Here is an 18,435-nt window from a genome sequence, read left to right as displayed (position 1 = left end):
GTCCCATAGCCACCAGGCGCAACGCCTCCTGCTCCATAACCTAAAAACAAATATTGGATCAATTTCAGTTCTTTGCATAAATGTTTGTATCTGTCTGTTTTCTCTAAATCTTAATTCTTGTCATACTTTTTGCTGGTTTGCCAGTGCCAGTACCCAGTCCTGCACCTGTACCATATCTTGAACCTGCATCACAGAGCATATAAAACAGTTAACTGACATTTCAATTACTGTGTTCTTTTTCTATAAAACTAAACTTCATTATTGTAGCTTTATTATATTGGTTTCATAGAGGTCAACTTACCACCAGGGCCCACGCCACCACCATACCCTCCCAGTCCACCCCCAACTCCACCGGGGCCTACTCCTCCTCCTACACCTCCACCTAAACCTCCAGGACCAGTTCCAGCTCCCCCAGGACCACCAACAACGCCTCTGCCTCCATAGCCTCCAGGTCCAGCTCCATATCCACCTGGGCCAGCCCCATAACCTCCGGGTCCTGCACCATAACCCCCTGGACCGGCACCATAGCCACCAGGACCAACTCCGTAACCGCCAGGTCCAACTCCACCCTGGCCTCCTGCTCCAAGAGTTCCATATGCTGATAGAAAGATAAAAACATTGAATGTTTCAAATATCCTCTAATTGCTGAAGCCAAAATTTGTCCTGATTAAGAAGATGACTGTAGTTGACAGTTTGTTGAACCTTTGCCTGGTTTTCCTGTTCCCTGTCCTACTCTAGCTCCAGTTGGGTAACGTAAACCTGAAAGAGATGCATTGTATTTTAGGTTGATTCAGTTATGTGTTTTCTGTAATTTAGATGGCAAAGATAGTGTAAATTAGCATACCTCCACCTGGTAGAACTCCAGCTCCACCTGCGCCATAGCCTATGATGGATAATGTATGATTGTAATACAGAGATAGACATGAATGTATGGGGTGAATACACAGACATTTTAGAAACTCACTTTTTCCAGGTTTAAGGCCTCCTGCTCCGACTCCACCTGGCCCACCAGCCCCAGGTACCAAGCCTGCTCCACCAGGACCCCTTCCAACTCCTCCAGGACCAGCTCCAACTCCCCCAGGACCAGCCCCAACTCCCCCAGGACCAGCTCCAACTCCCCCAGGACCAGCTCCAACTCCCCCAGGACCAGCCCCAACTCCCCCAGGACCAGCTCCAACTCCACCAGGACCAGCTCCAACTCCACCAGGACCAACTCCAACTCCCCCTGCCACCCTACCGACTCCACCAGGTCCACCGCTTACGCCTCCTGCCACAGTCCCATCAGGTCCATATGCTACATTCAAAAAATACAAATTAATACATTTCAAAAATGTTTTGTTATATTACAGTTTTCTCATATGATTACAGTTGTGTTGATTCAGATGGCAAAAATGGCACCTTTGGGTGGTTTTGGTGTTCCTCCTACTCCACCAATTGCACCTCCTGGTCCAACTCCAGTTCCAGTAGCAGGACTGTCTCCTCTTCCCACTCCTGTTACACCACCTGACACTCCTCCGGCACCTCCTGCACTGGTTGGACCCCCTCCTACTCCTCCGGGTCCTCCGCCTATGCCTCTTGAACCACCTCTCTCTCCATCAGGACCTCCTTCTCCATCTCCTTCACCCGGTGTGTCACCTCTGGGGACACCTGCAGACGGGACACAGAAAGACACAATACCTGTATCTCAGCGTGGGATTAAAACTAGAACCTGGTTAGTACAGTTCCAGGTATGTGATTTGCAAATCTGTTTAAACTTCTGTCACCTTTCTTTCTACATCTTAATGGCATAATATCTTCTGAAACATAATGAGTGTTTTCCTATTGGTAATCTGCTGTTTAGTAATACTGTAGGTAAGCACTATAAATAAGTCCTCCTGACACTTGAGTTAAATTATAAAATTGTTTAAGGGTGGACTGGATTTTAATTTATTCACCAGGTGGTTTGAGAGGTTTGGCTCCAGGCAGACTCCCACTGGAGACATCACCACCAGAACCTGAAAAAAATTTTAATTTCCTTGAGCCGTAGATCTCTACAGAGAGGATATAAAACTGAGGCGGCAATTAAAATTCTCAGAAGTACAAGCAGGAATCATAGTTGGAAGGCATGAGGTGCAGAAGTACACCTGCTTATTCATGCTGTTGTCCAATCAGGCAATCATGCGGCAGCAGCGCAGTGCATAAAACCATGCAGATACAGGTCAGGAGCTTCAGTTAATGTTCACATCAAACATCAGAATGAAGGAAAAATGGGATCTCAGTGACTTTTTACCATGATCCTGCTCTACTTTAATTTTAGAGAGATAGAAACTGAAGAGGGATGCAAGAGTGACGGTGATCTCCATCTGACACTACATTAGGTGCAGGCATCACTAACATCTCCTATATCTTTTAGAAGTGTGTAAGCCGCATATGACCACTTACCAACAACTGTCCCAGCTGTTTGAAATGAGTAGAAATAATGGTTAGAGAATTGCTGAGAACAAGATTTATACTTTACTGAGCAGTCTGTGGAGGGTTACCTACCACTTGGTGTCACAGCCCCGCCGCCAACTGTAATTACAGAAGCACGCATGATCTCAGTTAGCTATCAGTCAGAAGCAGTTTGCAATACATTTTGTAAAGATGAATATTCTTTAAATATGTTTGAAGCCAGTTGAAGTCATTAGCTAGTGTCAGACTGCCATGCTGTATTCTGTGGTGACAGTTTTGTGATAGGAAGTGTGACAGAAACACTCACTCTCAGGCACAGGTAAACCAGTGACAGCTGTGAAAGCATTCAAGTGGAGAAATATTGTGATCTGCATCAAAATTAAAAGCGTTTGTGATAGCGTGATATGCCAGATTTTATGTTTAAATTATGCCCATGCTATTACAAAATCCTTCTGTGTTTACTGTATATCATAAACTCTATTAACCTCTCTCAAGTAAAATCAGTGTTCAGGATACTTAATGCAAACTTACCAGGGACACCTCCTGTGGACCCTGTAGGACGAGAACATGTCATTCCACATACAAAAGAAACAAGTAAATTTGTTGATTTTAAATGTTACATGCAGAACTTGAGTTCAGTATCTCTCCAAATGTCGTCTTAATTCTAAAAACACTGTAAATACTTTGCCCCTCCAAGTTTCAGCAAACATCTGAGCTAATTGAGTTGAACTTTAAGGGTAATGTAAACTTACAGTTTAAATGCTTTGTAACACAAGTATATTGAAAAGATGCAATTTAAATTATATACCCATGTTCAATTTCAAAAGTGTATTTTGAAAATCATCTAAATTTGGCAACAAATTAACAGTGAGGCATCGAAAAATTAATGAGTAAGTTTTTCAGCGATAAAGAGAGAAATCTGTCAAGTACCAAATTTAGAAAAGATTGGCTTAACTTTGAGAAAAGCTGAAAAAAGTATCTAGCAATGATCCAAAATGGTAGACTATCTGTGGTAGGATTTATTTTTAAAGATGTCTGAATCCTGGGGGGAAACATAATTTTTCCTTGACACCCAAAAGTTCAGAAGTAATGAGTTGAAACATGAAGTGCTTTATAAATGGCCACATGGTGGCACTGTGCACACCTAAATCTAGCAAACACTGTCCCTTTGCTTTCCACCAGATTTATTTGAAATCTGTTTTTGAATCTCCAGCTGACTGACAGCAAAGCAACAAAAGAAGCACAGGGGACTGAAACATAGCGCATGTATCAACAGTGACACAGCCACAGATGTACTCTGACAGAGATGGATGAATACACCGTGCTCACAGACAAACATGTAGAAGCTCTGGCTTTGAAATAAACACTGACCTGGAACTTCGGTCCCATTGAGTCCTGTTTTATAAAGACAATTTAAAAAACATAAAAGTGGGAAGAGAACACAGCTGAGACAACAGTGAGACGACTAAATAGAGATTTAAGACGGCAAAGTTCCTTCCATCAGAACACATTTTCACTAATATCACTTCCAAAACATTCCTAAATATATTAGTACTGCTATCACTCTGTAGCATGAATGACCAAAATACCTGGTTTTGCTCCAATGATGGGGATTCCTGTTCCACTCAGACCCTGTCCATCACCACCTGTTCCCACTGGTCTCCCAGCTACACCAGTTCCTCCTGTTTTATAGTATTGATATAATAGCATTTTCACATGTGTATGCTATTTTTTAGAATGATATACAGAGCTATATCGAAGCTATGATGTTGGTTTTTTTATGTCCTTCATGTTCACAGGGGAGCTTCTATGATAACAATCGGATCATTACACCTGACCTAAATGTTAATTGTCATCTCCGCACAAAATCTGTGCATGATTTCAAGGTAAGAAAAGACAGGTTCTCAAGAGTCCAGCAAATTTAAACACACCTTCTCCTCCAGAACTTCCAGACCCTTCTATCGCACTGCTAGCACCTCCATCACCTGGAATAAGGGCAATGTATTTAAATGTTTGAGATTTGAAAATAGTACAATTATGTGAAATAATAAAATAATGATCATACTGGAAGCTGACAAAAAACAGAATACAGTAGTATCAAGTAATAAATTAATGGGATGTGTGACAAAAACATCTACAGAAAAATTCTGCCAAATACAGGGACTTTTGGTAAGTGTGTGAATAAATCAAACACAATGGAAAAATCGTCTCATCTCCTGCTCACTGTCTTTTCAATCCTTGCTCAGCACATTTTATATTAAAGGTAGTGGAAACCATTTGAGTTTGTATTGTTGTTGCTTTGTGCTAACACTGCTCAGATACCTTCAGATGTTGGAGCTGGTGTGCCTCCTGCGCCTCGTGGTCCTCCTCCTGATCCAGAACACAGATTATCACACATAGATTATCTAAATAATGATTAATAATGGACCATTATCAAAATATGTATTCTTAATCCTGGAAACAGAAGCTTACCTCTGGGTCCAGCTGTTGACCCTGCACCGCTGCCAGTGCCATTCACCGAAACACCGGTGCCTGTCCCTGCTCCTGCTCCTCCTGTGCTGGTCCCTGCCCCTGCCCCAGGTACAACTCCACCAGGCTGCCCTACAGTTTATAAAAGAGAGAGTGTGGTGAATCCAAGCTCCGCTCTCTCTGTTCAAACTATATATAATGTTCTACTTGATAAACTACACCTTACCGTACTTAGCAGCTTTAGATCCGGCTGTACCGTAGCCGGAGGATCACAACAATTAAGACACGGTATAATTACTGACTACTCAAGATCAAAACACAGCGATTACATTGTACAGATGAGTCGTATACAGAAGGTATGTTCTGCTTTTTAGCTGAATGATATGTACGACAGGTATGACCCAAAAATTTGATAAGGATTTCAGAATCTGACTGTATTTACAACCACATAAACGTGACAGCTGTAGTATTTTACCACACTGCAGTGTACTGATGGGATATAAGTTGTTAACTTTGAAACCGCTCCTGTCGTCATACATATCTACTCATATTTGCAGCTCCTCTGAAAAAGTCTCAAACTGCTGTAATGTATATACTATAAAACGAATAACAGATTACTATATCTCCTATATAAATATCATGCATTTCTATTAATGTATGTAACCTAATTATTTGTTTCATTACATTTGTATTGCAAGGTGCCTGTTACTGCAATTCCTAGTAAACGTCAATAGAGGTCAATGAAAGAATAGTTCATACTTAAGTGTGATTATATTTTTCTTAACATGATTCCGATGTAAAAACTAACAAAGCAGCCTGTTCTTACAGATTGCTCTGAAAACCAACCTGGACCTCCAGTGCCAGTTCCAAAACCTCCCAGTCCATAACCACCTGTAAGATTACAGAAGACAACAGATGGAAGTATCAGAAACTCCATCAAGAGGGTTCAGAGAGTGTATCATTGGAAAATACCAGCCAGCAGAAAAAAAAATCATCTGCATCATTATGCCAATCTTGAAAATTCTCATTTATAATACATAAATAACTCACCACCTCGTCCTACTCCACCTCCGAGGACTCCACCTTGACCTACACCAGGTTCATATAAAAAATAATTAGGATTTTACTGGAATTTGGATGAAAAATATATCATCATGTTTTAAGTAACAAAACAATTGACATACCAAGACCATATTTAGCAGGTTTTGATCCAGCGCCATAGCCTGTAAATAACAGAAATAATTTTTAATGTAGGGATTCCAGGAAGTTACGATTTTGCTTAGTTTGAGTTTAGCAAAATTAATCTTGGACAAAATCAAACCCCCCCTCCACCCCCTAACCTGTTCCATATCCAGCCCCTGGTCCTGCACCATAGCCGCCACCTGGTCCGTAACCAGTACCAGTTCCATATCCACCAGGTCCATATCCACCAGGTCCATATCCTGTTCTTCCAGTTCCTAGTGTTCCTCCAGTCCCAGGGCCGTAGCCACCTGCTGCTGGGCCACCGAATCTTCCATTTAGACCAGATCCTGGAGCTCCGCCACCACCAGGGAGCCCTAAGGAAGCAAAAAGGTGAGGAATGTAGCTTGAAAGACTTGAAATATATAATTATATTATATTATATTCACTTTTAAAATGATGATTAAGAAAAAAAACACCTGCCCTGACAAAGTTCTTCTTGCACAAAATTATTAAATATTGAGTTGTCACTGCTTATGGAGAGATATACAGTATATGTCAGATTTTACGTTATAACTACTAGTCGGTAAAACTTCCTCAGCAGTGTCTTATAATAAAGACATAACCTGTAATAAACAAATTATTGCTTTAACCTAATCTATCAAATTGATTTAACTTTTCTTCTAACATTATCCACTGCATACTGCAGTTTTTCTTATAATCATATGATGTTTTATCTCAAAAACAATATAATGTATAAGTCGCACCGTATTTGAGAGACTTGGGTCCCCCAGGATATCCTATGAGAGAAACACCAGAGAATTAAAAGATGTGCACTCAGTTCGTATAAACGTGTGGGTTCAGTAATACCGTGATGTGCACACCTCCAGCACTATTCATTCAGTCCAGTTATTCTGACATGGCTGCTGTAGCTGCAGTATGCTGGTGGTAAAAGCTCTTTAATTTTTTTTTATTAACAATGACCACATGAGTTAAAGTTAAATATTAACAAGTGTAGATATGAATAAAATGTTCAGAATTGTTTGTGTTTGTTTCATACAGTTTCTGAGGAGCTGAGAATGTTCTTCCTGTGTTTGTACCTCCAGCACTGCCTGGTCCAAAGCCACTCGGTCCACCTCCCGTTCCAACACCAGAACCAGGTATCACACCAGTCCCCAATCCTGCTCCGGGTCCACCACCAGTTGTGAGTCCAACACCTCTTCCCGGGACCCCGCCTCCTACTCCGAGACCAGAACCAGGCCCAAATCCACCACCAAGTCCTCCTGCACCCAGAGCACCTCCAGCACCTCCAGGCAGACCTGCAGAGAGCAGCGTTTTATCACAAAATTTGAACTGATCCGATCCCACTTACACAATACTCCACTGGCAAACAATGGGCTGTTTTCATTTTCTTTTAATTGAGATGCATAATTGGATATTACATGCATTTAATACATTTTTGTTTGTCAAATCTCATTAAATCACAGATTTACTTTACAGACCAATCGATGGAAAACAGATAAATTTCTAAATATTTTTAGGAAAGTTGTTTCTTACCATATTTGCGAGCTTTTGCACCAGCGTAACCTGTGAAATGCAGACACAACAAGACTTTATTAGCAAGTGGATCTCTTAGAATATTTGTCTGTTGTCCAATATAAATATATATATTTATATATCCTCATCTTTCATTCTAATCTTCATCCTACCTCCAGGTCCATAGCCAGCTCCACCTGGTCCGACTCCTCCCCCAGGTCCATAGCCAGTACCAGTACCACCTGGTCCAACTCCACCTGGTCCATAACCTGTACCAGCACCACCTGGTCCGACTCCTCCTGGTCCATAGCCAGTACCAGTACCACCAGGTCCAACTCCTCCGCCAGGTCCATAGCCAGTACTGGTGCCACCAGTTCCAACTCCACCTGGTCCGAAACCAGTACCAGCACCACCTGGTCCATAACCAGTACCAGCACCACCAGGCCTGACACCACCAGGACCTGTTCCTGGACCTCCAAGCGCTCCACTCAACATGCCTATAAGGAGAAAACAGTCCTATTTTAATTGGTATTCTTTGTGAAATACAGTCGTACAATAACAGTGAAGTTACATGAAGTATATAATTATATAACTGTTCTTACCGTATTTACGAGCTTTGGCACTGGCATCATACCCTGAAATACAAAGATATTGATTATTCATTTGTCTGTCAGTTTACCGTTTACTTCATCTTAAGCCTCTGCTCTTAATAGTTGTATTACACAGTATGTTGAGCTATTTATGTTAAAAGTGTCTTCTATCTTAAGCTGCTGCTGTTGAGTAATTATAGGCTGTATTTTCTAAAACCCTAAATCTGCTGATTCATAGTTACCTCCAGGTCCTGTTCCTGCTCCTCCTAATCCAGCTCCAGTGCCACCTGGCCCATATCCAGTCCCACCTGGCCCATATCCAGTTCTACCTGGCCCATATCCAGTTCTACCTGGCCCATAACCAGCTCCTCCAGGGACAGTACCAGCACCACCTGGACCAAAACCAACCCCAGAGCCAGGTCCCACACCTGTGCCAAGGCCAACTCCTCCTCCTGGTCCTCCACCTCCAAGGCCTCCAACTGCACCAGTGCCTGCACCGCCTGGACCAAAACCATAGCCACCACCTGTCCCAGTGCCAGACCCAGGCCCCACTCCTGTGCTGAGGCCTACTCCTGGTCCTCCAGCTGTTCCAGTGCCTGTACCGACCGGCTGACCTGGAGAGATTAAAGGCAACGTGTGTCTCAGCAATAGTTGTTGAATGCATTCACTGCATATTCATCATGTTATTGCGGTAGTTTACAAAACTGTCTTTCTCACCATATTTGCGTGCTTTGGCTGAGCCAGGACCGTAACCTATGGCACAACACAACGTTTTAATATAAACAATCTATAATAATATATAAAATTATATTCACTGTTGATGTATTTATTGAAAATATTGCAGAAATGGTAAATTACATTACAAAAATTAATTATTTGATGGTTGCATCCTGCACTCTGGTCTTCCTTAAAAGACTTGAAAAAGGTGTGATACTCAAGATTTACCTAAACCAGGTATGCCGCTGGCTCCTCCGGGGCCGCCAGCTGTTCCGACTCCGCCTCCATATCCAGGTACAGCCCCAGGTCCCCCACCTGTTCCAACTCCTCCCCCAAATCCAGGTACAGCCCCAAATCCACCTCCTGTTCCAACTCCTCCCCCAAATCCAGGTACTGCCCCAGGTCCACCTCCTGTTCCAAATCCAGGTCCAACTCCTGTTCCAACACCGCCTCCAAATCCAGGTGTGACTCCTGCCCCTCCTCCAGGTAGTCTTCCAGCCCCACCCCCTAAAGCGCCTCCTTGACCAACTGCACCTCCTCCAGCTCCAACTCCACCTGGTCAAGAAAAGTTTCCAAAAATGTTGATATAAAGTATTTAGTATTCACATGATGCTCATGCCAGTTCTTTTGCAAGACCTTAAATCATTATGTATCCATCATCTGTCGAACATGAGGTTGACCTGAACGAACATGTCTTTACCGTATTTAGCTGCAGCTTTGGCTGGATTCTTTGATTTGCCCACCCCTGTAATTGAGAGGATAAATAAATTAATAAATACTAAATACATGTCTTCTCTTACATTTGACATTGACAGCTGTTGCTGTTTACCTGATTTTGGTGATATAAGAGGGTAACCACGAAAAACCCCTGGCAGTTGCTGTCCGCGACCGTCTAAGGTGAGAAGGAAACACAGAGATGCTCATCTTGTGAAATACTGATTTGCAGTCTTGGATAACATTTATTGTGATTATTTTAAATTAAAGATCAATGTAATTAATATAAAATCTGTAATATAACACAGGTTGTCAGTTTAAGGCTTTATGACACTTACTGCTGTCTCCTCCTGGTCCAGCACCCCCCTGACCAAGTACTCCGGCCCCTGCAAGGAATAAGGCAAAAGTTTGTATCTTTAGACACGTCTCAAGACGTGATGTCCCAACATTAGTGACATAGAATGTGTTAACACACCAGTCTGAGGCCCAAGTCCAGATCCTGTGGCCACTCCAGGGAGAACGCCACGGCCTCCAAAACCTAACCAGGCAGAATGATAAGACAGGAAGGTTGTTATAGCTTCTTCTGTAAACACACCGAATTCTTCTCAATGTATTATATACTATTCCGTTGTTTAATACATATTTTATATATTCTGTGTTTTCTTGGAAAATACCTTGGCCTGGTACAAATCCGCCTTGATAGAGCCCAGGCACCCCAATTCCTGAGTGACAGCATATGAACATTTAGAACATTGTCCAAAAAAATTCAGTGTTTCTGGTTGATAATAAATTATGAACTGAACTAAACAAATGGGCTGTTTTCTTTTTGAATTTACCTGGAACTTGTTTTGAGGCTTTACCACCACTCTTCCCTCCAGGTCCTCCCCCAGTAGTACCAGTCTGTGGAAGCACTGGAAATGAAACAGGAATGAAAGTAAGAGTAACGGTTTATTTTATTCAACTGGTAATTCTTCGAGTTGTCTTTTTGAAATTTATAGGAAACACTTTATAGGAAAAAATAAGCTTTTCCCTAGAAATGGAATATATCTCATTGTTTTAATGACTAGTATTTTAATATCCAATGTTAATGTATGTGCTTAAAAAATTGCATTTAATCTTTAGTGCATCTTATAGGAATCTTTTTCTGTATTGTAGAATACATCTGTGTGTATGTTGTATATGGTATAGTATGCAAATCATATTATTTACCTCCACCAGGCCCAACTCCAGCACCGCCAGGCCCAAACCCGGCACCGCCAGGCCCAAATCCTGCACCGCCAGGCCCAACTCCAGCACCGCCAGGCCCAAACCCTGCACCGCCAGGCCCAACTCCAGCACCGCCAGGCCCAAACCCTGCACCACCAGGCCCAACTCCAGCACCGCCAGGCCCAAACCCTGCACCTCCAGGCCCAACTCCAGCACCGCCAGGCCCAAACCCTGCACCGCCAGGCCCAAACCCTGCACCTCCAGGCCCAACTCCAGCACCACCAGGCCCATAACCTCCGAGCGATGTTCCAGCGCCACCTAAGGTGAGCAAATAAAAAAAGTCAGTCATATATTGCCATTGTAACTGTGTAATGTTAATAATAAACAGTAGTCCATAGTTACTTGTTTTAGGAGGTTTGGGACCGGTTCCACCAGTTCCTGGGTATTGACCAACACCACCTGGTCCATAACCACCTCCGTAGCCACCTGGGTCAGGACAAAGTTGGTCCATGAATCTCATAGTTTCATGCCATTTACACTTGTAGTTCAACCCCTGTTAATGCATTTATTTGTTCATGCACTCAAAGAAACAGACCTATACATTTAAACCTATTATTGGGTGTCGTGCAAAGAAACAGATGTAGAGAAATGAAAACCGCTGACCTCCAGGTACGTAGCCTGTTCCAGCACCAAGCCCTCCAGCTCCCTGACCTCTGCCAGTCCCAAGGCCCCCTGCCCCAAGGCCTCCATATCCTAATGAGCAGATAAAAGAGGAACAGTACTTAGTACTTTCTATACTTGCTCTCGTGAGTGTAATACACTACATCACACATTAATGAATTCAGTGTGTCCCGGTGCAACCCCACCCTTTTGTAACGTTATACATGTATGATGGCTGTCTGAAAGAAACCTCACAAGAATTAACTTGTTCTCCGGAAAGGTTTTAAAAACTAGTTTGAAGTGTTCACGTTTGATTTTAAAACCTCTTGAACAAGGCTACAAAGAGGTTAGTGAGGTGTGTGTCGGGAGATGACTGAGAACAAACACTGTGAGACACTGGATAAATTATCGCGTTCCCTGTTAAAAAAGAGCAGGTACACATGCTACTTCATATTGAAATATATCCACATGTAAGTAAGTCACTTCTACCTTCTCAACAACAATATATCTGTTGTGTTTTCTATTTTTGTCTCTCAAATAAAATCTAATTATAAGCAGCTTTAGGTCACTGTATTCATGTAATAGTTTTGTCTTGAATTGGTTTTGTGTATTTTAGGAAACTACAGCACAGTGTTTATAATTGCATGCCTCCCATTGCTTGCTCAGGTGGACCAGGGTGTTTGTGTCTTATTTTTCTGGAAAGTTTTACATATGAGTCCGTTTCCTGTACTTACACTGACCCATTTTCTAAGCACCGACATAATGGGAGGAATTCAAAAGGTGCTGCAAAGCCAAGGCTTAACCCCTAAGAATGGCTTGGATATTATCACCGACATTCCTTATCCTGCATCGGCAACTCGCATGTATGGGGCACGAAAAAAAAAAAGAGGCCAGAAATTCCAAAGCAAAGCAGTCTTTCTGACTGACGTGATGACTTCCGTCCTTTATCTGGGACCTGCCATGCCTGATGCATTAGCCGTTATCACTGTATGTGTGCATTACTGTATGTGTGCGTGTGAGGGTGGGTGGCCCCTCAAGAATAGCGTATAACTTTGAGGTAATGAGGAAATGAAATAATGGTACATGTATGCAAACCTTATCGTGCTGCACTGAATTTACCAGAGGAACAATATTTACAGTACAGGGGCTGACCACTGATCCATGTGTGCATGAAGAAGTTTGGGTTTATGACATGTGGGATTCCAATCTGTTCTCACTGATAAGACTGTAATTACAAAGGCTATCAGACACTGTCGGTATAAATATTAACAGAAACCATTCAAAATGATATCATGCTACGTCTCTTTAATGTAGAAAAGACCTCCATGCTTTAAGATAAAATAATTAATTGCATTGCTCCTTTCAAAACCTAGGTGTGAAATTTTTACTGTCATCTGATTGTTACTTTCCACCAGCTCCTGGCCACAAGAAAAACTTATTATTTACTTAATTATTCCTTCCAAGAAATGAAAGTTCATGCCTGTGCCTTGGCTGCCTGGACCAACTCCTCCAGGCCCAGTTCCGTAGCCTCCAGACCCGACACCTCCTGGTCCAAAACCACCTGACCCAACTCCGCCTAGTCCTCCTCCTACACCTCCAGCTCCTTGTCCTCCAGTTACTCCTCCAGTACCGCCATAACCACCTCCAAGAGACAAATAAGATACCAAAGAAATCAGATATACTTTTACTGTTTTAAGAAGTTAGAGCCACTGTTATGGTCTCTAGGTTTGTTCCTACACATCTCATATAAACATGTGACCATTTTCCATAAAGTTCATGACATTCTACAAAGCACAATCGGAGCTCTAGCAACACCCAGGCCTGAAAGTCTTACCTGTTTTTGGAGGCTTTCCACCTGTAAGAAGAAAGCAAATTAAATCAACAATAGCATAATAGAAAGTTCTATACATGGTGGAGGAAACAGATCATCGATACGTCAACCAGCCATATTTGTCTTACCAGCCCCAACACCTCCAGGTCCGACTCCCAGTCCACCACTGCCTGGACCAAAGGTGCTGGGCCTAAAACCTCCCGGTCCGACTCCTCCCGGTCCGACGCCTCCAGGTCCGACTCCTCCCGGTCCAACGCCTCCAGGTCCAACTCCTCCAGGTCCGACTCCTCCTGGACCAACTCCTCCCGGTCCTAGTCCACCATAGCCCCCTGAGGAATACAGTCACCGGGACAATGTGAGTTGTAAAACATGCGCTAATACACATACGCACATGATGGAGACAAACCCGTCATTGATTGAGAGCAGCAACACATTGTACACACAATTTTAGCCAGATTTGTTTCATGTGGTTGAAATTAACATGAAGTATTTATTATGTGTGAGACACTAAAAAAACACACCTTCTGTTTTGCCTCACTTATAACCTGGAGCTCCTCCAGTAACTGACATCATTTAAACAAAACATATTGAGAATTTTAAGTATGGTGGTTGTATAAGTGATGACACAATCTTAACTGTTTAAGTATCATTTTTTATGACCACAGCTGCATCTGAAAACCGATGCCAGTACGTTAGTTATAGTAAAATGACTCAGTGTCTCCTAACAAACAGTTAAACATGTCACTCCTCATATTCACTGTATAACTTCAAACTGCAGTCGTAATCACTGTTATAAAATGAAACATGACATCCACCTCCACCAGCTCTTGGTCCATAACCTCCCAGACCAGCACCAGCTCCTCCTGGCCCAGTTCCTCCACCAGGCTGAAATCCAGTCCCTGCTCCTCCAGGTCCAAATCCTGTTCCAGCCCCACCTGGTCCAAATCCGGTTCCAGGTCCTGCACCGGCTCCTATGCCAGCTCCTGCTCCTCCACCAGCACCAGCAGGTATGTAAACACCTGATACACATCAACACCAATGTCAGTATGATTTTTTAATTGTTTCAAGTTCAATTATTTTTTCTGCAACTGTGTTCCAGTAAAAAGTTTGATTATTATTTTTATAATTTATTGTCATTGTTACTAATAAAACTAATTAACACTGTTCTTTTTATAAGAGCATAAAAAGTGGTGCATGGTCACATGAACATTGTTTTCATTGTTGTGGACTCCTAACAGATGACAGATTTTGTGGAATTTATGAGTCATAAGTCAGGGCTAATGAGGCATAATTTTCTCCTTTTTGCCAGCACTTAATAAAACCCATTTAATTTATCTCAATAACAAGAGTTTCATTTAACAAATGCGATCAGTTGCCACACAAGCAGATAGTGATTATCACCTCTGTGCTCTCTGAGTTTCTCTGTAGTTGATAACAAACACCACTTCATCCAAAAGGCATGCTGCTTTGGTCATAATTCTCACACTTTTCTGCACCTATGTTCTGTTTCACAAATCACGACGGCCCGAAATAGAAGCATGGAGAGCGAACAACTATAAAAGGAAAGTTTTAAGATCCCGCAGTCCAGATGTGATAGAAGAGGTCTGTAGGGATTCCTAAAGAATGCAAGTTTCTGATCTCACAGTAATGCCATGTACAGCACATTAACAGCACACAGTAAATAACTTCACTGTTCAGTCACTGAGCTCTGCCCGATGAATCTGCAGCTCAGAAGCCTCCTCCTCCAAAAGCTTTTGTTGTTTTGGGAGGAATCTGAAACAATGCACAGGTAAAACTTTACCCTCATATACACCAGAGATGGGCAGTTGGGCTTCAGCAGGGAATTCAAATAAAGGAGATATTTTTTCATTTGACATGTAAAGATTGTCCATGGTTTTTCTACGGTGACATAAATATCTCATCACTGAATTAGTAATGTTTGCCTCATTTTATTACTCTACTCCAAATATCATACTGTAACTATTAATATTTTTAGCCACAACATGGACGATCAGTTCACATATCTCCACCCTGATGGAAGGATTGCCATGAAATTTTGTGCAGACATTAATGATCCCCAGAGAATTGACTTTGGTGATCTCCTGGCTTTTCTTCTACCACCAGGTCAAAATCTTTCTTTTCTTTTAAATTTTTAATTTTTCTTGCAAAATACCTCAACACATACTACATGGATTGGCACAAACTTTAATATAGACATTCATTGGTTGCCAAGCGATGCGGCTGAAATGTGTTAACAACTGTTGAATGAATTATCGTTCAATTTGGTGCCAACATTCATGGTTTTAGTAAAGTTTAGTGATTCCCTGACTTTAGGTCACAATCTAAATTTGTTCAATACTTTGGTTCTCTATTTCAATCAGCAGTACAGCGTCACAGAGCTGCTAGCATGGCTGTAGACTCTTTATCTTGTTGAAGGTGCTGTTTTTAATATTGATAAATGAATTTAAAATGAGCAGGTGAATATGTTATGAAGACTTAGAAAAAGTCGCAATATACATCCTGGTGGCTGAACTTGTCATTGCAACGTTCTAAGTTTTAGTCCAGCCGGAGACCTTTGTCCATATCATCCTTCTCTCTTTCCCCTCATCTCCTGTCAGCTCTATACTGCCTCCTCTAATTAAAGCACTTTGCATCTAAAACTGAACTGTTTTCATCACACAGTCTGACCATTGCTGTTACCATCAGTATACTTTGCCGTTTGCTTCTGATTGAAGCTGACTGTTCAAAGTGTAGAAACGTCAGTACAAATATTCATCTGGCCCACTTGAGTAAAACCAAAACACAGAAACTAAACAACCAATAACAAGTCTCCTTACTCCGTGTTGAGTGTGTAGTGGTTCAGCCTGACCTTGTATATACTTATAAACCACCTGTGCTCTCCTCTATCAAGACAAGGAGGAGCATGAGGGGGATCTCATCACATCAGCCAGCACATGGTAATAGTTAAAGCTTTTAATGAGGTGCAGAACCTTATTAAAAGCTTTAACTATAACCCTGCTGTCCAGACATCATGCCTCAAGAGGAGGAAGAGCTGAAATGAAAAATACACCTGGGCTTTGGAAAGTCACATAAAACAAGCAGTGTTATTGTACTGTGGTTTGTCTAAGGATCGTCACCATTATTTAACATGTTCATACACTAAAGTACTTTCACAGTTCATCCAGATTAAAATCTTGAAATTTAGTGCTATTTAGTTATCTGTAAAATTGTGTGGAAAGTTACAGCAACAAGATTGTAGAAATCATTCAACATGAAATATCACCCGAGGCAAGTTTTATTTATAACCAAGAAAGAGATAAAGCCTGTCCAGCACAAGCTCGGTCCATCATCCTCCACAGTCAGATTCTTAATATGACAGCAAGACTGGACATGAGATTGACCTTTGATTCAGATTTTACATACATTCATAACTTCTTCACAGACTTCAAGACAAAATGCTGCTGCAGAAATAGTTATGATGATGTCTATGAAAGCTACTTATGATACTGCAAAAATAACAAAACAAAAAAAACAACAAATAAATTCAACTCTGTACGATTTTTGCAAATGTCTTGCAGTGTGCATTACAGAAAAAAATCTGCAGGGATTTTTCTTATTATCATCAATAATCTGAAGCAGCCATTTTTTACTCGAATCTTAGACAACCTCACTATCATTATATCATAGTTGCTGCAGCTCCCATAGTCACAGAGAGAAATACAAAATGTACTGAACTACCAGTAAAGAAAACAGGACCTGATTTAATGCACCCCTCCTCTGCTAAAACTGCTACATAAACTTAATGTGACACCTGATCCACAGGTGCTGCACTGCTGAGCGCTGCACACATGCAGTAAAAGGGGACCCACCTCCTTGCAGTGATGGTTTCCACAGAGCCAGGAGCAGGACTCCATGTAGGTATGTTGCCACCGTTCCTCTCGCCATCTCGCTCCAAAATGTCCTTCTCCTCTCCCAGGCTCCAGGTTTTATCCCCAGCAAGCCTATCGGGGCTCAACAAGGCCTTTAGAAAGAAGGAGGGAAAATGAGTGAGAGCAGAAAAAAAAGGGGACAGGATGCAAGACAGGACACTGTGTAATTGGCTAAGAGACACACAGAGAAAGATAGACAAGCAAAAGAGGGGGAGAGGGAGAGAAAGCACAGTGGATCACCTCATTACACCAGCAAGGTTGTTCCAACCCCCCACCCCCCACCCCGCAATGACTGTAAGGCTGCATTTATTTGGTTCTCCACTGCCAAAAGGAGGCAGTATGAATGATGGGTTTGGGGCTGAGAGAGAGAGAGACGGAGAGAGAGGGGGCATGTATGAGAGACAAGGGAGTCTGTGAATTGTAAAAATTGGGGGTCCCTGCTTTTCTCCTTCCCCAGATACCCCAAAAAGTAAAAGGGAACTGTGCCAGGAGTTTCCTTATGGATTTCCAAACAGTGTCATGTTGAAGCTGAAGGAAAACACCAGCTATAGTGACTCACCCAGACCTATATCATGAATCTTTGGGATCCATCTATGAAATGTAGCTTTAACAGATGAAATGCATGACTAAAAATGATATCATAAATGTTGTAAACTATAAATATGGATGATTGATGGAGACATAAACACTCGTGTGCACAAAGGGGGGTGGAGGTACAGCTTGTTTCCAAAAAAAAAAAAATGAAGTTGTGTCAGTGAATGCAATGAAAACCATTCTCTCTTCAAGCTTTTCATAGATTGGTGGAATAAAAGAACCTGAAACAGGTGAATCCCTGTGACCTTGAAGTCAGATCATAGCATCTTCTGCATGAGTGAGACAAATGTTTGAGAGGAGGGAAAACACTGAGGAGTTACAACAAAGTATAGAAAAAGACAGGAGAGCGAAGTAAGGAGGAAAAAAAAAGAAAGAACAAAAAAGCAGAAAAGGAATGTAAAAGTTAGGATTAGAGCAGCCATGTGATGGTTATCTCTTCATAAAAAGTCACATCATGTTATCAGAGATGTCATTTACCCAGTGAATCGCCTCTGGACGAGCGGACTTTTATCCACAAAGCTTTGCGTTTTTGCTCAGTACCAAGAGCCCCAGCTGCCGTAGAGTCGCACCAGTCAGCATA

General features: G+C 42.0%; 1 protein-coding gene across 1 annotated transcript; it reads right to left on the bottom strand.

Annotated features, from left to right (window-relative positions):
• Positions 1-382: 382 nt before the first annotated feature.
• LOC111647467 (uncharacterized) lies at positions 383-17,325 on the bottom strand. Its single transcript, XM_087171396.1, has 33 exons — positions 17,202-17,325; positions 14,148-14,351; positions 13,461-13,661; positions 13,336-13,356; positions 12,982-13,143; positions 11,505-11,594; positions 11,244-11,327; positions 10,845-11,159; positions 10,472-10,546; positions 10,310-10,357; positions 10,111-10,173; positions 9,974-10,021; positions 9,751-9,813; positions 9,622-9,666; positions 9,150-9,476; positions 8,922-8,957; positions 8,447-8,818; positions 8,217-8,249; positions 7,788-8,111; positions 7,636-7,665; positions 7,179-7,397; positions 6,846-6,878; positions 6,240-6,455; positions 6,084-6,122; positions 5,950-5,988; positions 5,746-5,790; positions 4,903-5,031; positions 4,753-4,800; positions 2,962-2,982; positions 1,399-1,647; positions 965-1,233; positions 845-883; positions 383-598 (listed from the first exon to the last, which is right to left on the bottom strand). Exons 1-33 carry the CDS (start codon positions 17,275-17,277, stop codon positions 383-385), a joined length of 4,179 nt encoding a protein of 1,392 aa, XP_087027522.1. The 5' UTR covers positions 17,278-17,325.
• Positions 17,326-18,435: the final 1,110 nt, after the last annotated feature.

The sequence above is a fragment of the Seriola lalandi genome, unplaced genomic scaffold (genome assembly GCF_002814215.2).
Source record: "Seriola lalandi dorsalis isolate HSWRI2012SDOR001 ecotype SW California unplaced genomic scaffold, Sedor1 jcf7180002054995, whole genome shotgun sequence".
In the NCBI taxonomy this organism is placed as follows: domain Eukaryota; kingdom Metazoa; phylum Chordata; class Actinopteri; order Carangiformes; family Carangidae; genus Seriola; species Seriola lalandi.
Note: the sequence above shows the minus strand (reverse complement) of the source record. Positions and strands in the feature narration are given on the sequence as shown.

Bases quoted from the DNA above. Each gene is read 5' to 3' on its own strand.
- LOC111647467 (XM_087171396.1), bottom strand. From the start codon at position 17,277: ATGGCGAGAGGAACGGTGGCAACATACCTACATGGAGTCCTGCTCCTG. The intron at 9,477-9,621 runs GTAAAGACATGT...TTTCTTGACCAG, and splicing joins CAAAGCTGCAGCTAAATACG to GTGGAGTTGGAGCTGGAGGA. The intron at 5,032-5,745 runs GTTGGTTTTCAG...TATAAACTGTAG, and splicing joins AACTGGCACTGGAGGTCCAG to GGCAGCCTGGTGGAGTTGTA.